General features: G+C 43.3%; 1 protein-coding gene across 1 annotated transcript in view; it reads right to left on the minus strand.

The window, feature by feature from the left end:
- Positions 1 to 2,592: 2,592 nt before the first annotated feature.
- LOC101940000 (kinesin-like protein KIF28) overlaps positions 2,593 to 19,454 on the minus strand; it is a 47,375-nt gene continuing 30,513 nt past the window's right edge. The window contains exons 16-22 of the mRNA XM_065589980.1: positions 18,620 to 18,727; positions 14,068 to 14,342; positions 11,661 to 11,795; positions 10,845 to 11,011; positions 8,518 to 8,621; positions 3,249 to 3,399; positions 2,593 to 2,976 (exon numbers count right to left, since the gene is read on the minus strand). Coding sequence (XP_065446052.1) covers positions 2,729 to 2,976; positions 3,249 to 3,399; positions 8,518 to 8,621; positions 10,845 to 11,011; positions 11,661 to 11,795; positions 14,068 to 14,342; positions 18,620 to 18,727 — 1,188 coding nt within the window. The 3' untranslated portion in view covers positions 2,593 to 2,728. The remainder of the gene's footprint in view (positions 2,977 to 3,248; positions 3,400 to 8,517; positions 8,622 to 10,844; positions 11,012 to 11,660; positions 11,796 to 14,067; positions 14,343 to 18,619; positions 18,728 to 19,454) is intronic.

The raw sequence follows: 19,454 nt of genomic DNA on the forward strand, positions 1-19,454 counted from the left end.
CAGGTCCTCAAGCTAGAATCAGCAGCAGTGAGGCATGTGGGGAAGATATGCAATGCTTTTCACCTCTCCAGATATCTCCAGATTGCACTACTTTCACACCTCCTCCCCCAAATAAGGATCAGTTTACACACACAAATTGATAGCAGTGATGTAGAGCAAGTGCATTTCTACTACTTCTTTATGGCCAAAATAGGCTCCTAACAAATACATTTAATATCCATAATCTACCAACTTGTTTCTACAAGAAATAGAAAAAAAAATCCCACTCATTTGGTCAAAATAGGTACAGACTGGTGTGTATATTTTCCTTGGGTACTAACGACCCAACAACTTCTGTGCACTGGGTTTTGAAAACAGCCTGTACTACAGACCATTTCAGTTTTGCTTACCTTTTGCAAGGATCTTGTGACTGTTTACCCCTAATACATTTTTATTCTACAAGCAGAAAAGGTAAAGTGACTCCTTTTTACAATGTCTGTTCCTACAGAACGAAGTTTAAAATGGAGAAGTGATAACAATTTGCTTTATTATAGTGCCAACCCCACTACCAAAGGCTCCTGTACATGGATATAAGAAGAATAGTTTTCCATATAGCAATACACATTTAATTCCTATTATACAAAATGCCTACTTCTTCTGAACTCTCTGTATCCTAGTCTGTATGGGTCCTCAGCATTTCAGCAACTAATTTAAAAAACAAAATGAAATTGCAGCTCCTTCTGCAGGTACAGCACTGAGGATTAGGATCAAATGTAAGAGAAATTACTGACAGTGATTTGCAAGGAGTTGAACTTGTAATAGGCTGGTAGTTGCTACCTGTGTTTTGTCCTCTTAGAGTCTAGTGTTCTTGCTTCATAACATATAACAAAGGTCTAAAAGATTTCTTACATTAGAAATTCAGATCTTGTCTACCCCGTAAGACACTATGGGTGATGGAAGTTACAACATTCAATACAAAAAAAGGAAATTTTTCTTTCAATAGTTTAATTTTTTTTCTTAATGACTATTTAATGCTAAAGACCTACAACCAGAGGAAGACAAAGATTTTTCCTCAGTTCAGATTTGAAAAAACAATCTGATGCACCTTTCCATCCTCAACAACTAAAGTCCTTAACAGTCTATTTTTTAATGTAAATATGAGCCAAAAAAAAAAAAAAATCAAAGTAGCAAAAAAGGCCCCAACCCCCTCTTACCCATTTCAGGTCATCCCTGTTTTACTCCTAATGTTGTGCTGAAGTACAGTACATGTAAAATGAATAATTACTGAGTCACAACGAAGTTAAATGGGTTTCCTTACTCACACCTAGAGTAGCCCTGAATCTTGATTAAGCTGCTGTAAGGTATGCAGTGTAGACAGAGCCTGAGAGGCCAGAGCAAGTAGCGATCTACCTATCTCTGTCTTCAACCTTGTGATAACACAGAAATCATATTCCCCTCCCCCATTTACCTACAGAGAACCCTATAGTTGCTATTGAAGTTGTGGGCAAGATGTGATGTACACAACTAGTTATGAAGGACTGAGAAGGAGCAACCAAACAAGGTTAACTGAGCAGATTGGTAGCAGCCTGAGGGAATGCACACTGCATCTAAGCATTACTGTAGGCAAAGACAGACAGCTACAAACCTGTGGTTGGCAAGGAGCTGGGGGTTGTGGGCCCTTGAGTGGAGCTTGGGCGAGTGAGCAGTAACAGCAGTTGTGGCCTTGAGGGACAGGAGGAGCAGGTCAGGGAAGCCTAGAAGCACCAGGCAATCACTGTTGGTAGCAGCTGCCATTTACAGAAACAGCATAAAAGACAAGATGCAAAAAAGCCCGTTTTCAAGTAGCCTCCAGGCTATCAGCTATAGTCTAACAGCAGTGTTATGCCACACAATCAAAGAGACTGACTTTTAATAGGGGACTGACCCATTTTGGAGTTTTTCCATGTAGAAATATTTTTCTTCCACAATTAGGGTACTCGGGGGATGTAATGAGGCTTTAGTGAAACAAGCCAGAAAAACCACACCATGGAGATTTTTCTGCACAGGCCTCTTTCTAGCAGCTAGAACTAGAAACTGGTGCATGTCCTTTCTTATGAACAACATCATAGAAATGTAGGTTTGGAAGGGACCTTGAGAGGTCATCAAGTCCAGCCCTTGTGCTGAGGCAGGATCAAGAAAACCTAGACCATCCCTGACAGGCATTTGTCCAACCTGTTCTTAAAAACCTTCAATGATGGGGATTCCTTTGGAATCCTATTCCAGAGCTTAACTACCCTCATAGTTAAAAGTTTTTCCTAAATCTCCCTTGCTGCAGATTAAGCCCATTGCTTTTTGTCCTACCAACAACTGATCACAGTTCTTTTTATAACAGCCCTTAACATATTTGAAGTCTTATCAGGTCCCGCCCGTCTTCTTTTCTCAAGAATAAGACTTGTGAGCCTAAGGTATTGACATCCTTCCGTACTGCTGGCTGGGATAAAACACTAATTTTCCATTAGACAAGTAAGTGCTTAGCTCCTTGCATTTGAAGCATGAACAGCGCATGTCTTTACACTGTTAGAATACCCAGCATGTTATAAGATATCTACACTTTGTGGACTTTGATATTGATAGTACAGCCACACAAAACCCATGGAGGACAGGAAGTTGGTTCCAGTACAAATATAGGAAGGGAACAGCAGCAAAGGACAAGATCAGTTGTATCTTCATTCTTAGGTAGTCAGAGCAAGGTATACACAATGGTTTTAAGTCATAAAAGAGTCCTGGTTCTCATTTTTGAAAACTGCATAAAAATCATACATACGGGGGGTTTGCTGTGCTTCAGCTTCAGGAATTGCCCTCTCACTATGTTCATGTTTTGGTAGAAGACCTTAAGAGCTTTAGCAAAATCAGCATCATAGCTGGTCCGATGGTTGCACATCTGGTCAGCTTCCTTTGATGAGAGAGGCTGTTTGATCATCTTAATTGCCCTTTTATTAGGGGACCTTAATTTCTTACCTAGAATGCAAAACAGGAGGGATTTTATTAGTTACTAATAAAATAAAACCTAGACTGACAGAGACAAAATATTTTGTTCTGCATTTTTATATTGTCATTAGATGAAAGTGATGAAATTTCATCCGTATTTTTTTTCTCTAACGAGAGAATAAAGTTCAGTGGCATATAAACAAACTCTCAGCACCAGCTGTTCCAAGAGGCTCTAACCACAGTACACCTGAACCATAACAGAAGCATGTAATTTTATGGCATGATGTGTGTTTTGCACTGACTTTCATGGTGTCCTGGCTCCCCTTTCTTCAGTTTATCTTTAAGAAATACATTTTCTTCCCTTAAAGCTCTGTTAATATCTCGGAGAAGCTCAGTCTCCTCTTCCAACTTCAGCAGCTTCAGGTAAAGATCAGATATCTGATTAGTTGTGCTCTATAAAAGAAAACATTAAGGTATCAATACCAAGATGGATTTTTAGCTATCAAGGCCTTCTACAGATGGATGTAAGGTTTTAATGGAATCATGACCTCCCCCGCATGGAAGCAGTTATGTACCACACACACACTGTTCACACTATTGTGCAAACTAAGTTTGAGGAGCAATTTATACTTCAATCCACTGATCAGAAATGCCATAGCATATTAATATTTATTCTTTGCTTGATGTGGTACCACTATGATATGTAGGGCCCATGTACAAATTTTACAGTCGCACCATATCTGCCCATACAAAATCTTAATCACCACTCTTTGATTCAGCCGTTCACTCTCTTTCAATGCAAGATTATTTTTAAAAATCAGTGTCATTTGACCAAGAGAAATTAGACCAGATCTTAACAGGATAAAGACTGTCTTTTGCAAGTGTGTACAGAAATACTGGCTATCTAAGAGTGACTACAGTATGAAAGGTAGAAAGAGAAGCATTTAAATAGGAACTTCAGTGGTTTGTTTTTTAACTAATTAGGGACTATGTGACACCAATTGACCTTTTTAGAAAATCAGGTGCTGCAGGTCCTGCATTAAATGATCCAGAGGAAGCAAGATAGCAAATGCTCTTATTGGAAAACAATGTGCCGTCCTAAATACATTCAAATTAATTGACAGCAGAAAATAAAGAACAGGTCTGTGTACAGCAAAGCACCTGTATGATTTACAGTTCTGTTACTTGATCTACAGGGACGCTCACTTGCCTTTCATTTACTAACACTCTATGGATAATGATGCTGACCTCTTTCTAAAGTGCTTTGAGAGCTGATGAGAAGTGATATGTAAGAGCTAGGTATTTATTATTATTCAAGTGGTCATTCATTTTCTTTAAAATGTAACTCAAACTGTTAATTTCTCCAGTTGAAATGATCATAAATGACGAGTTAAAATAACTATTTTGCAACCAGTTCATTTCAATGAGATTTTTATTAGCATAACAGGCTACACAAAAGTGTTAGCAAAGTGTAAAGAAGAGTCAGACCAGATTCTCAACTGCTCCAATGTCCTCTGAGATTGCTAATAGTAGTGTTCAGAAGGGTGCTACGCTGCCTGTAGGAATTCTGAGGTCATGCTTGTTTCCTTCTGGAACGTACAGGTCATGGGACTGCAGGGTAGCCCTGGAGACCTTTCATGAATGGAGTGTCTCATCAGTCTTTGAATCAAAAAGTGAATTGCCTTCAAAGGGAAGGTCCTCAAGGGTGACGTGGACCTCCCTGGGCACTCTCAATACCTGGAACTAGGACGATCTCTTCATTGCCACAGATGTAGCCATGGTGCGTGCCACCGTATCAGACGTGTCAAGTGCTGTTTGTAGGGAAGTACAAGTTATCAGCTGCTCCTCATTCAATATAGATTTTAACTCATTCCTATGTTCAGGAGTAACCCTGTCCATAATTTGAGACAACATGACCCAGTGTAAATACGTTTTGTGAGAAAGGTTTGGTAATTAGCTACTTACATCTGGAGGCTGGGTGACTAATAAGCTTTATGTTGATGTACATCCAACTTTTGGGGGTCTTTCTCCTATGTGTTGATTTGAGGGGGCCCTTGTGGTTTGGACTTTTCCTGGACAGTTGCTACAAGAGATTCTGGTACTGGGTGAGAATAAATGTATTCCAAGCCCTTGGCAGAGACTTGGCCTGTCTACATGCTTGGATATAGCTAGAATCTATGCTGGAGTCTGCCATGGTCTTTGTCAGGCTCCAGCAGCCCCTGATTTATAGGCATGGCAAGGTGCAAAATGCCCAGCAGTTTGTGATTTCCCTTGCACCACCTCCAATGATATGTTGAAAGCCCCTGTGATGTATTTAATAAGATCCAGGAACACCTTAGAAAGTGCCAACTGGAGAAGAGGACAAGGGGTTCACTGCCACATTGGGAAAGATGAGGAAATTGCAGCTGGGATTTGTTCTTTGATGGGTTGCAGACATGTAATCCACTCAGCACATCGAAGCAGACGTGCACAAGCCCAGCACACTGAAGCTGGAGAACTTTGCCTAGCAGCACCTGTAGGAGTGGCACTCGCGCTCTGTAGCCCTTTCCCCTTCTTCGGCTATTTAAGGGTAGTGCCTCCCCAATGTCCCTCCCCTGTTCTTTCTCATCCCCTGGAGCTGGAATCAGAGCATTCTGTGTGGTATCTACCCCATGCTTTTCTATCTCAGATTTTGTTGTACATAGTGGAAAGTTATTTAGCTTAGTACTACCTTAGGTTTAGTGCTAGTAATTAGTTAGGATAGATTGTTTTCCTGGTGCAATACCTTCTCCAGAGTTTTAACATTGTTCATTCCCAATATGACCCTCCACATGGTGCCTGCGGTGCTTGGGAGAAGTGCACATTAAAGAAATGTGCTCCATCTGCTCATCAATCAAGAGAAAAAACACAGGTGGTAAGGGACTTGCACTTCAAGCAGCACCTTATGGAGCAGGCCATGAGACCCCTACAATGCCGGGGACCTCCAGGACTGTCCGGCCACTCAGACAAGTTCAGAACCGAAGTGAGCGGATGTTCCTCAGCCAGACTCTGGTGCCTTCCCCAGGAGGGAGACAGGATCATTCTCCTTCCTCTGGTCCTCCAAGGAAAAGGCCTCACAAAATGGACTGCAACCACTCCAGAGCTCAAGAAGATTCTGCCTCCTCTTCCAGGAGTGCAGACTGATCCAGTGATTCTTCTGGTACACAGGATGGAGCTGGAGCATGGTACTGAGGTGGCATCAATTGGAAACTGTAACAAACTCCGGTACCGTCCATGGGATGCCCGTTGAGTCCAGTACCGATGACATCAGCCCTAGTTCTTCCCACACTATTGCCATAGTAGGCAGTATCAGACTTGCCTTGCCTCTCTGTTCCTGACTCCCCAGTTATTCAGGAGCATTCAGCTGATGGGATGACTTCTGTGTAGTCCTCAGTGCTGCCAGGATTGATTGCAGATTTGTCTCAACTGTCTGCACCATCATCTGTATCGTATAAGGCTCAGAGTGGGCAGCCAAGGTTGACCTCCTTATTGGTACAAAGGGGCCCTTTGGCACAATTACTATCTTCAGTACCAATGAGGACTGCAGGGCAGACCATGTCTAGAAGATCAGTAACAACCCAGCCTTCAGTGTTGTCTTCTGTTTTGGTACCAAGTGGGAGTGCGATTCCCCAGTCCTCAAGGCATTGACTTCTGTATCTGCCTTGGTACTGATGCAACTGGGTATTGGGCATCAGATGAGGCTGGATGTTTGCTTGCTCCACCTGCGGTGGCTCCCCCATTGCCTTCGAACGACTTGGGGGTTTGTCAGGATTGAGCTCAGTGACATTCTCCTCCTGTACCTTGGCTTTGAGGCATCATTATCGTAGATTGTCAAGACCTCCTATGGATCACAATCAGTATTGAGATTGGCACTGCTTCCGCAGTAGGGACAGTAGGGACTCGTGGACCAGTGCCTACTGGCCTATCACCAATGGCCTCCTTGGAATCCGGGGGTCATTCCTTGATCTGAAAATTCCCAATCCTCAGCACACTCCAAGGCAAGGTCATCCAACCAGTCTGTGGTATCCCCCTCCTCAGCCACCTATATTACAGACTCAGATGGAGGCTGCTTCCTCAGAGCAGGTTCAGCCTCAGCCACTTGTGCAGGGACCTGTGCTACCTTAGGAGGTTCCAATGGCTCCGCTTCTTTCATCTCCCTGACACCGAATGAGACTGCAGCACTGGACTCTTCCTTTCCAGGGGCTGAGGATTTTAAGTTGCATCAGGATTTCCTGAAGTGAATGGCTTCAACCTGAGTTTGTGCAGGAACATACCCACAAGCTGGAGGACATTCTGCAATCCTCCCTATAAACGAAGCACTGTTAAAACCCGCAAAGACTGCTCTAATCTCATCTGGTCCATAACTCTCTTGTAGAACAGCAGCTAATGAGAGATCGTGGCAAGGAAGATATAAGTCCATGCCTAAGGACAAGGATTCTACTCATGGTATTTCCTGATTCGCAAATCCAAGAGAGGAGTGGGATCTGTTCTTGATCTCTGAGGTCTCAAAAGGTACAGCAAGTACATGAGATACCGAATGGTGACCCTAGCTACTATCCTACCAGCTTTGAATCACAGCCAGACTTGTTGCTAAAGGCTGGGAGGAGAACTTTGAGTGAGATCAGACATTTTCTTGTCTAATGAAGTTTATGAGTTAAGTTTAGGTTCTAGAATGCATGTTATGATTTTATTTTATATGTAATAATTTGTTTCCAATATTTGTGCTTGCTCTCATTCGAATCTCTGTTTTTTGTTAAATAAAATTCTTGTTTTCACTATAAACAAAATCGGAGGCCTTGTCTTCCCTACAAAATTAAGTTGACCGAAGTTAGGTCGACATACAGCCACCGCAGCAATTACTGCCGGGGTTCATGTCCACACTACACGCCCTCTGTCGATGGTGCACATCCTCACCAGGAGCGCTTCCACCGACAGCTATGTGGGGCATTGTGGGACCCTGACTGCTGGAGCCCCCCGCCCTGAGGCTGACAGCCCAAGCTGTCAGCCCCATGGCCATTGTCATTAAAAGAGTCTACTAATGTATCCCAGATTAAGAATTAGTTGTAGCTAAACTATGTAACAGTGGTGCTTTCTAAAGCAATGTCTGAAGCAGGTCAGCAGCTAGAAGGCTGTGTACTGTAGCTGTTTGATAAAACTCATGAGTGGACAAGATGCGTTATCTAGGACAGTGATTCTGTGCTGTACATATGGATTACTGCCTCACATGAAATACTGCCTACTTCCTGGGCCCCATCCTGCAATCTTGAATCACTGGAGTAGTCCCATTAAGGTCAAAGCACTACCTGCATAAATAACTACTCAGACCTGCTCTACACTAAAAAAAAAAAAATTAGGTCAGCTTAACTACGTTGCTCAGGGACGTGGATTTTTCCAACTCCCTGTCAGTGCAGTTAGCGTCTAAGCCGAAGTGCTACAGCAGTGCCGCTGTCACTGTACAAGTGTAGACAAGCCCTCAGGGAAGTAAAAACTTGCAGGTTCATCAGATCCACTGATTTTACCAAAGAATGTTACTAATAATTTAAGTGGACTCACCAGACCAATATCCTTTGCAATCACAGTTTTTGGATTATCAACTATAATGGCGCCCTCATTTGTGACCATGTCTTGTAGGGAGTAGTCCAATTCAGCGCACCCCTCTGCATTGTGGGAAAGAGAGCCCAGTTAAGACTGTTGTCACACTCCGTCACTACTGTATTTGTGTTGTACATCAATTGAAATATTTAGGGAGAAATAAAAATAACTTCGCTCTAAGCTCTGACACGTCTCTCTGAACTTACACCAGTAATCTCCATTTTCTCAAACCTGCCTCCAACATATAACATTTGTATAACAAATCTCACATCATCTGTTTGATTCTTTTAAACACACACATCAACAATTAAACACCTAAAATTTTAGACACCAATTTCACAATTAGCTATGTTAGAGTTCTAAATACATGGGATACCGGGCTGTAAACCTACAGATTTTTAGGCTGTGTCTATACATACAGTGCTGCAGCAGCACAGCTGTACTGATATGGCTACGCCACTGCAGCACATCTGGGGAAGATGCCCTCTCCCATTGGCGTAATAAAACCACCTCTGTAAGCAGCGGAAGCTATGTCACTGGGAGAAGTTCTCTCGTTGACATAGCGCTGTGCACATGAGCGCTTATGTCAGTGTAACTTATGTCACTCTGGGGATGGTTTTTTGACAAGGAAGATGTATTTGGGGAGATTTGGGACTGGAAAGGCTGTTGGGGTTATCCTCCAAAGAGTAACTAGGCTGGTGAAAGGCTTGTGGGATGGCTACTGGTGCCAGGAAACTGCACAAAACATAGGCCCTCAAGGTTACCGGTCTGTGTAGTCCCCAAAATGTCACAAGAACAGTAAAGATTTTTTCAAAAAAAAAAAAAAAAAAAAAAAAAAAAATGTTATGAACTTTCATTCCCCTCTCTTGTTACCCATCCTCTTCTCTGCCCTTTTGTCATCCTTTCTGCCATTGAAAAATAGAAAGCCAGTTAGTCTGGAGCCACAGATGACTGTGAAGGGACATTCATGAAAAATTCATGGAAGCCTGTGACCTGTTCCTCACTTTTACTAAAAATATCCATGACAAAATGAGGAGCCTGGGCAGCTGCAGGTGGAGCTCCCAGGGCCCCCTGCGGTGGCTGGGAGCAGCAGGGATCCCCCTTGTCGCCCGCGGTGGCCGGGAGCGGCAGTGGATCCGTCTGCCGCTCCCAGCCAGTGTTGGCTGAAGTCACGGAGGTCTTTGGAAGTCACAGAATCCATGACTAAATCGCAGCCTTAGTAATAAGTAATGCCACAGCACCTGCACGATGTCCAGACCCGATCTATTATACCTGAGATAGCAGTGCAATCTAAGCACTCAAACCTCCAAGATTTAGGACCCAATCACACTGCAAAAAGCACTACATACAAGCACTGCTCATTTCTGTGACTATTGGCATCCATGTCCAATCATCTTCTATTTTTAGTATGGTCTGAACAACTTACTGGCCATGCTAGGGAACAGTAACTTTGTCTTAGATTATAACACTAGGCCTAGATAAAAACCTAGCATATAATATATTCCCTAACACAGTCAGGAAACGGTCACTCTGTCCATATGAATGCTAAACAATAATGTAAGAACATGGATGCTCTTAACAATAGTACCAGAGCACGTTTCTACTTTTACTTGTAGCCGGCAAACCAGTCTGATGGGTTGACGCCCGCGTCCTGGCAAGTGTTTGCTGGAAAAAAATCACTAACTCTCATGAAAGTGAATATTGGTATTTACAAGCTGTGGTATTCATGCAGTCACACTACAGACGCTGTTCCTCCCACCCTGAAGAGTAGGAAGGACTAATGTCTAATCTAGGACTAAACAATATGTTTCTCACCTCTGACAATGATTTGGTGTATGGCCTGGGGCAAGTTACTTAGCCTCTCTGTACTTCAGTGCTCTCACTTGTAAAATGAGGGTAATGATGCTCATCTACCTCACAGGGGTCTTGTGAAACTTATTTCATTAATGTTTCTAAAGCAATAAGATTCTTAAATTTGAGATGTCACAGAGCTATTTAACAGAGGCTGCTTTTAGCATCAAATGATGTAAATGATTGGATCCTTCTAGGCTAGGTTGACACATTCATTCTAAGACGGTTACGGCAAGCAAATTCTCATCAGTCTTTCAGTATTTAAATACTGGACTAATATTGAATTAAAGCGTCACAGTAATATAAGTGAGCATGCTCTGTCTTGCCATCAGGCAGTTTTATATTTGAAAAGTAAGAATCAAACCATATTATAGCTATTTACAACCCGCAGCCATGAAGAACTATGCAAATTAAAAAGAAATATTGTAAAGAAATACCTTGAAGCCCCCACAAGTCAACAATTAAAGCATTTTTTTGTAAATAATTTAAAAATTCGTGGGATGCATTTAGGGCTGAGAAGTGGACTGTCTCTTCAATCTTAGCATTCATGTTTTTCCAGACAGGTTTTGTGTATAGAGAGTGTGGAAGATCATAAACTCTGTACCTAGGGGAATGAAACATTAACATAAAATGTAAATAACTGCCAGTTCAGTATTTGAAAAGGTCAGCTATTTGAACAAAGAAAATGCGAACAAAAGAATTATGGCAACATTTTGAGGTCAGCTGTTCCCTCTTCTTGAATAGAACTCTTTGTGCAGGCACACACCAACCACGTTATGTGAAATTATTACTTCACTTGATTCATTTTCAGGGTTTATTTTGTTGACTGTAGCAGTTTGTCACTGAACATTTTGTCACTGTCTAAAAATGCATTTGCTTAAACAGCTTTAATGATACAAGATTTTATTTTGTATTACGAAGCTTAAAGCTTTCTGTCCTCCCAACTCCCACCACTCCACAAAGGTGTTTTGCTCCCATTCACTGAGGAAATTCACCTTTGTTTGGAGCAAATGAGTTCAAATATTCCTGTTCAAGGCAGGGCTTGCTCCTATTAACATGTCCTTTAAGAGGACAGCTGAGATTTTGAGCCTGTGACATTTAGTAGATCCTGCAGCTTAGAGATCTAACAGATGATAGTAGCTCATGCAATTTGGAAACTTCTGTTAGGATAACTATGAAACTGCTCTTGCTTTCGCCAATGAATCCAACTGAACATACTGTGAAGGAAGCAGTGAATTAATGAAACCTCTCACCCTATCTGAATGCCCCGTTCGGTGACTTCTCTAAGCCATTTGACTCCAAGGCACTGTAAGATGTGAATCTGGAAATCAATTCTTCTTCCCAGCAATTCCAAAGGGTCAATGACCATATCATCCTCTCCAAAGGCTCTAAAAATGTAGGAATCAGGATATAACATGTCAAATCTGGCTCAGCTTTCACAGCAAATATATGACAGTGACATTAGTGAACGAATCAGGTCAGTGAGGAGGAACAGAGGAGAGGACAGCTGTTTACACACAAATATTCTGGTAACCACCTATGACAGGAAAGGAAACCATTTGGAAGGGACTGTATATTACAAATCTAGATCATTTCCTTTGCTTCTGGAACTCCAAGACAAGATTAGGAGATAGGCCTGGTATCCTCTGAAGGAGTGAGAGAGACAGGGATTAGGAGAAAAGGAGAGGGAGAAGGGAAGTGCAACAAGATCCTTGAAAGACAGACACAGAATAGACCAAAAAAGCAGAAAGTATAGAGGCAGGGAGGAGAAATGAGCACACAAACACCTTCCAAAAATATTTTTCCACTCTGTCTTTACAAACAAGTTCCCTAATTCAGTGGATTACAACTAAACTAAAAGGTATTTGTTTAACCCCAACCATATCAAGCTATAGAGCTTTCGGGTGGTACAAAGCGAGGCTGAACCATGAAAGCAGACAAGTTAGGTTAGTACACTTTGAAGTGTAGTAAACTAAAGCACACAAAGGCACTTTGTAAGAGTAAGGGTATGTCTACACCGGAAACTTCAAAGCGCTGCCGTGGGAGGCTGCCGCAGGAATGCTCCTGCAGCAGTGCTTTGGAGTGCGGGTGTGGTCGCACGCGAGCCCTGGGAGAGAGTTCTCCCACGCTCTTGTTAATCCACCTCCACGAAGGATTAGCTCCGAGCGCTGGGAGTGTGGCTCCCAGTGCTCGGAGCCTGTCTACACTAGCGCTTTAAGGCGCTCAGACTTGCTGTGCTCAGGGGGTGATTTTTCACACTATAAAATGTAAGTGTAGATAGGCCCTAAGAGAGCCCACATGGGGAGTTAGAGTAATTAGTGGCTGTAAATTCACACCTTAACTTGCTGTGCACTAACTTCCCAAGTAGACAAGCCCTGGAAGTAAGATTCTGCATTAATACTGACTCTCTTTTCCCCTTACTGGCCCTGGAATATAAACATAACTTGATATCTAGTGTAGACAGGGTTTAATGTCTTTACAACTGTGTTAGCTGGTCAAGGTCTACACTCGGGGCTAAGTGGTTTTTAAAATCGTGCTAATTAAAACATATTACCAACACAATTTTTCTTTTTTAAAACACTACTTCTTCCCCAGTCTAGAAAGGATCATCACCTGCTGCTCCCACTACTCTAAGCATTCCAGGTCAATTTGTGGTTTGGTCTGGCCTTCCGTGTGTTTAACAACCTTCAGTTATGGTGATGGCAAATTTGCTTACAAATAAACTTCAAACATCAGACAAAGCTGCCGTTCATGGGGCGGGGCTTTAAATTTAGTTGGTCACATGATTTTTTGGAAACCCTTACTGTCCTTGACCTACAACTACCCAGAAGTGTCACTGATTGAAAACTGACTAAAGCGTCACCTCTGTGGTAAAACCAGCTCTGCTTCTTACAGAGCAGAGCTACACACATCACAGCTTGAGAACCACTGGTGCAAAACGTTTGTGTTTATTGTCTCTTTATTCCCTCAAACCTGTTTTATCTGGAGCATCACCAGTGCCTTCTCCCACACACTACTACTGCCTCCAAAGCTTCCCCACCTAAACATTTCCGAGACAGCTGAGCTCAGTGGCATACTACCTCATGTATTTAGGGTGCTTTGTAATCGTTATTCAGTAGCTGGTAAAGTGTGACAGAAGATAATGGGTAGTTATTCATTATACGCTTTGTTCCTCTTTCCTAGAAGATCGAACAAAACTTCACATATTTTCAATTTTAAAGTCTCCCAGTAAGGCCCTTCCTTGCACAACCCATCTCCATCTGGCAAAGAAGTCTGGTAGCAGCTCCCTCTAGAGTTCATCAGTGTGGTTCTTTTACTTAGCTTGGGTAGGACCCTGGTAACAACTCAAGGGACTTCACCTTCCTAAGGGCTGAGCAGCTGTCATTGTAGCACCCAGGGAGATCAGGACGGACCTGGACATCAACAGTATTGTCACCTGGCATATTTTCCCCATGTGCTAATGTCTTTGGGTCAAATCTGCTCCTGTTTATACCTGTGCAAACCTGTTCGAATTTCACATGGCCTTTATATTTTCCTCCATGTGTTTAGCCTCCATCTCCTACCAGACATATCACCCTGTGAAATTCCTGAATTGGATTTCTTTTTTTAAAGTGATCATAGATAGGAACTAGTTCAAATAAGGAAAAGGCAAACCTTTACCTTCCATCACTGGAACATGGAGCTATATTTATAAGTAGAATAGCTTCCTCCATTCCTTCAGAGTTCAGAACTTCTGTTTGTTCTTCCAGCTTCATGCAGTAAGCAAGTGACTGAAGCCAAATGTGAGCAGATCCTAAATGAATGACCTCAACAGGATCCCAGAATGGGTCATGGTCTTGGCCCACATACGCATCCTCTCCATCTAAAAAATGCTGGTAAACCTCCTCCATTAGGAATTTCCTGTTGATGAACTTGGCCTTAGACCACACCCACACCTAGAGGTGCATAGGAAAGATGATACAATGACTGGTCATGGGTAGGGCCCTACCAAATCCACAGTCCATTATGATCAATTTCACAGCCATAGGATTTGAAAATTGGTAAATTTCACATTTTCAGCTGTTTAAATCTGAAACGTCATGGTGTTGTAACCGTGGGGGTCCTGAGCCAAAGAGGGATAGGGGGTGGTCACAAAGCGGTTGTAGGGAGGTCATGGGATTGCCACCCTCACTTCTGTGCTGCCTTCAGAGCTGGACTCTGAAGGAAGCAACCACAGAGCTTCCTGCAGCCGCAGCAGGTTCCCAGAGGTGGACATGGGTCTGATCTCCCCCATGCTGCTGGGAATGCCCCAGCCAGGGGCTCCTAGCTGCTAGTCCTGGCTGGCTTGGGAGGGACAAGACTCTCTCTTCCTTTGCGCGGCTGCTCTTGGGTACTTCTGCAGAAAGCTCCGTACCCCACCCCCCAACTCACTTCTTGCTCCCATCGCTCCGCAGCGGCAGGGGGGAGAGGTACAGGATGCACTTTCCCTCCCACCCATTTCCAGATGCAATTATTAGCTTGTTTCAGTAAGATAAAGAAAGGTCATGTGAATGTGACCGGATTTTTATTGATTGATGCTTTACAGCAGCAAACACCACCCAAGGCTCAACTCCCTGATTGGCAGATATGGGCATCAGAGAGTTTTGTAGGGTAGTGATCTCAATTGGTAGCCTCAAATGCATGAACCATTCCCTCAAGTTAACAAAAACACGTGAAAAAAAGAGTTCTGGTTTCAAATGTCATTAATTGAATGTCAGCCTGGAGCATCCAGCAACTGTGTCTTTCTTCATTTCCTGTCCCTATGCTGAACACACCTGTCTGTGTTTAGACACTGCTCTCTTTGCATCCACGAAGTTGGTTGGAATTGTCAGACAGCGCCGGGCCAGCCTTGCAAGATGGGGGATTGTGCCTTCCACTGAGTTCCAAAACTGCAGCACAGGCAAACTACAGTCTGCTTCTTTCACAATATTTTTGTAGGCAGGCATCTCCAGCCTATAATTCTTATCAAAGCCAGGAGCTGCATGAAGTGAGCTGAAATCCACCAGCAACAGGTGCATTTGTGCAGGATCAAAAATATACACTGCTTTTAAGAACCTTGCTGCAGGTTGTTGAAACATTTTAGACGTTTTTGCTACATCGCTTGACTCTTCCCCATAGCAGTAGTATTGTCTGAGCTTCTTTGCCATGCAAAACACACCTGCTGAGCACTGGCATTTAACTCAGCATTGTCAGAGTGGTTTTTGTTTGACTGTGCTCCAGCCCAGAACAGCAAGTCCATTACTTTGTGGTACCCTGGGTGGTTCTGACATGTCAAGATTCAAACCAAGTGATTAAGTCCATGAGTCCTGTGGCATTTTTAGCAACAAACTGAACTTCCTCATTCAGCTGATCACCATTTAGAAGGGTTGACAGTTCTGTTAAAACCTGTGTTTTCAGTGTCAGCTCTTCTGAGACAAACTCAGAGTAGTACTTCAGGTGAGCTGCATGGTATTATACAGGCCAAAACCGGGAATTCCAACAAGTAATTCTGGCTCTGGGGGAAGTGCAATTTTTTGTTCCTGACTTTCAGTCATTTCAGTCGTGTTTGCAATGTGCTGCCTGTATCAAAGTCTGCGGCTAGGGCAGTGTTAAAAGATCTTTTAATGTAGCTGACCAGTTATCAACTTTACCAAACACATCTCCACAGCTCACTGACAAGAGAAATTACATGCAATATGGACAGCAATTGACACTAGACCTTGTAGAACCCATTTTAAAGATTTCGTCATGTAAGTTGCATTGTTCCTTATGAAAACAGATACTTTGTCAAAGTTCACACTGTATTTTGAAACGGTTTTAATTACCGCTTGAGAAACTGTAGTGTCAACAGCATCCAAATAGATGCAGTCGGTGGGCACTGTTAGTTTTCCTATCTGTACATCTTCAGCCTTGTCAGAAATAAAATCAAACAGAACATGCAGTACATAGTTGTCTTGCTCATCTGTAGACTCATTCAAAATAATTGCAAAAGACTCACTTGAATTAATTTGAGACTTTATCTCCTCAAAATGTGTAGCAAAAACCTTTGGAAGGTAGTTCTGTCGTAGCTTATTCGCACTTGGTAAGCAACTGGCATTTTGTACATTCTGTTGAATGAACTCATACAGCTTTGGGAGATCAAGTTTTTCCAGTGCTATATTAGCACTTGCAAACGCAGCTACAAGTTCCAGTCTAGCTAAATAACCGGTCTCAGAGCTCTCTGTCGGCTTCTTAAAAAGAGAAGAAATCATTGTTTTTTTAAAACTTTTTGTTATAGCTGTTCTAGCGGGGTCATGCAGCCCTCTTTTTGCTTTGATGGGTTTCCGAGTTTAAGTGGCACTGACCCATTGCCCGACATGTGTGATCCAATGAAACACTGCAGCTTGTACAAAATAGTTTGTTACCGCTGACATGTAGAATTTGGCTTCCAAATTCTTTCACACGATCCGCTGCAGTAATCATTTTTGAGGTTTCTGATTTACTTTGCACACTCATTTTACAGTAATTCCACGTGTCTTCTGGTAGGCAGTCAATTGAGATCACTACGCTACAAAACCTATCCAATGTCCACATCTACCAGTCAGTGAGTTGAGCCCTGAGTGTGATTTGCTGCTGTAAAGTGTCAATCAAAAAATTGTCAAGTACCTCACCTTTCTTTCTATTTTTATTGAAATAGGAGAATAACTGCAAGAGGAAGGGGGGCAGTTCTCTGTACAATGTCCCCTCCCCAGGCAGCTACAAAGAGGGGGGAGGGGACAGGAAGCGAGTGGAGGAGGAGGAGGTCTGGAGCTATCTGCAGCCGAGGGAGATACCCAAGAGCAGCCCTGAAGGGAAAGAGCAAGTCCTGTCCTGCCCAAGCCCTGCCCGGACTAGCAGCTAGGGCTCCCAGAAGCACAGGGAAGATCCGATTCAACTCCACAAGCCTCCTCCAACTACCGGAACTTCTGGGGCTGCTTCCCAGTCCCAGAGAGCGTCCTGCAGCAGGACAAGGCACCCAGAGGTGGGTCTGGTCTCTCCCCCCCCATCCCCCAAGCAGCTGTACAGGAGATGTACAAGTCCTGTCCCTCCCCTGCCCAGCCGGAGCTAGGAGCCCCTTTTGCTGGGGCGCTCCCAGCAGCACAGGGAAGATTGGACACAACTCCACAAGTCTCCTCCAGCTGCAGGAACCTTTGGGTTGCTGCCCAGTCCCAGAGAGCATCCTGGAGGTGGGACAGGTCTGGTCTCCCCGTCCCGAACAACTGTGCAGCCGGAGCTAGGAGCCCCCTTTGCTGGGGCACTCCTAGGAACAGGGGACATGGGATTTCATGGAAAAGATCTTATTTCATGTCCCGTGAAGTGTTTTTCATGGCCATGAAATTTGTAGGGCCGTAGTCATGGGGTTCTCACTTTGGTGCACTCAGATTTGCCAGATTCTTCAGTTAGCTTTACTAGTGACTATGTGCAGCCCATAGGATGAACACCAGTAAGAGAAAGAGGACCTACAGTTAAGTGCACCAATTCAGCTCTTTAGTATCTACAGTGATACACACACTCTGGATACCTTTCTAGCGTTTAAATATAACACTTCTGTGATCCCATCATTCCACATGCAGAGAAACAAGATGTTTTTAAAGGCAAGTAGAAAGCAACACAACCTGTTTAAACCTCGGCGCCAGAGGCATGCCCCAGTACCAGGGGAGGGACGGAGAGAGTATGGAGAGGTGTCATGGTCTAACCTATAACTAACTAAATTACTAGAACTACTACCCTATGAAACTATTGACAATGAAGGAACAGCACTAAAAGCACTTTGCTCAAGGCAAAGGGGGGGAAGTTCCAACAGCCGCACGGGCGGTAAGGAGGAACTGAGGAGTGCAGGCTAAGCGGGAGCCCCTTACACCGGCACTATGGGGGTGCCGGTGCCGAGCCTAGGCATACCACCAGGGGAAAAATCTCCGACATCTGTTCTCAGGGTGCTAAATCGGAATGGATGTGTGCAATCACTCGAAGAAGATCCAGGGACACTGTGTAGGGGTGGGAGAAGTTATGTGAGTGTACAAATAAGAGAAAAAGCAGTAGGGGGGCTGAGAAAGCTCCTTGTTTGTGACAGAGGGAGAACAGAGCTTATTGTAGCTTACATTACAGTAAATGTCATGTGTAGCTTGCATCTTATTGATGCTCTCCAGTGAACTCTGCTACCAGCACAAGACTATGATTAATGGCTCAGCTTCTTTACCTGGTTAGTCATTCTGTTAGTCACTTTTACTATTACTTCCTTTTGCAGATCATAACCTCTGGAGTCAGATGATGCTAGATTTTTCACTTTCAATTCCAACCTGAGCTCCTGTGAAGGAAAAAAGAATGTTTCTCAAGAGAATATAACATAGAACATTAGTATCCAAGTGCGGATTTAGCTAACCTTCATGAGACTATGTCACAATATGGTGCAACAAAGGGCTAATATATTGAAGGATTACTATTAGAAGTTTTATTGGGTAGCATATCTCAAATACATTTACGGGAGACAGAAGTTAGAGACATTCTAACAATGGGTTAACTCTCAACATCTGGAAGTTTAGTTCCCCTTCCCAGGGGAACTGCGGCATCTCCAACTTTAGAAATTTATCCAGATGTTGAAGACACCTCCTCATCCTCATCACTTACTGCCACTCTGCTGTGTACTGCAGGTAGCCATTTTAGATCCTCCTTTTAGAGTGTAGCACATGAGTCATTGTCACCACTAGAGAGAAATCTGGTACTAACAAAGGAGTGGGTTTTGACCTTCCAACGAGTCATCCAACTAGCTCAAGTTCCTTCCTTTTGATGACCCTCTCCCCCCAACCTCACCGTCATAGGCCCTTAATCTTGGGTACAAACATTTGTCCCCTCTCAGATGCTAGTATTCAAATGGAAAGCCTAATAAAATAGCTTTCCCTCACTCCTCTAATAACCAGAGGGAGGCTCCGGAGCTTCTAGGTCCCTCACTTGATGGAAGAAGAAAAAAAAAAAAAAACCTAATAGACTACTCCAATGCTAAATGTAAAGCTTGCCTGCTTTGGCACTTAATCCCC

Source organism: Chrysemys picta, chromosome 3, assembly GCF_011386835.1.
Source record: "Chrysemys picta bellii isolate R12L10 chromosome 3, ASM1138683v2, whole genome shotgun sequence".
Classification (NCBI taxonomy): Eukaryota; Metazoa; Chordata; order Testudines; family Emydidae; genus Chrysemys; species Chrysemys picta.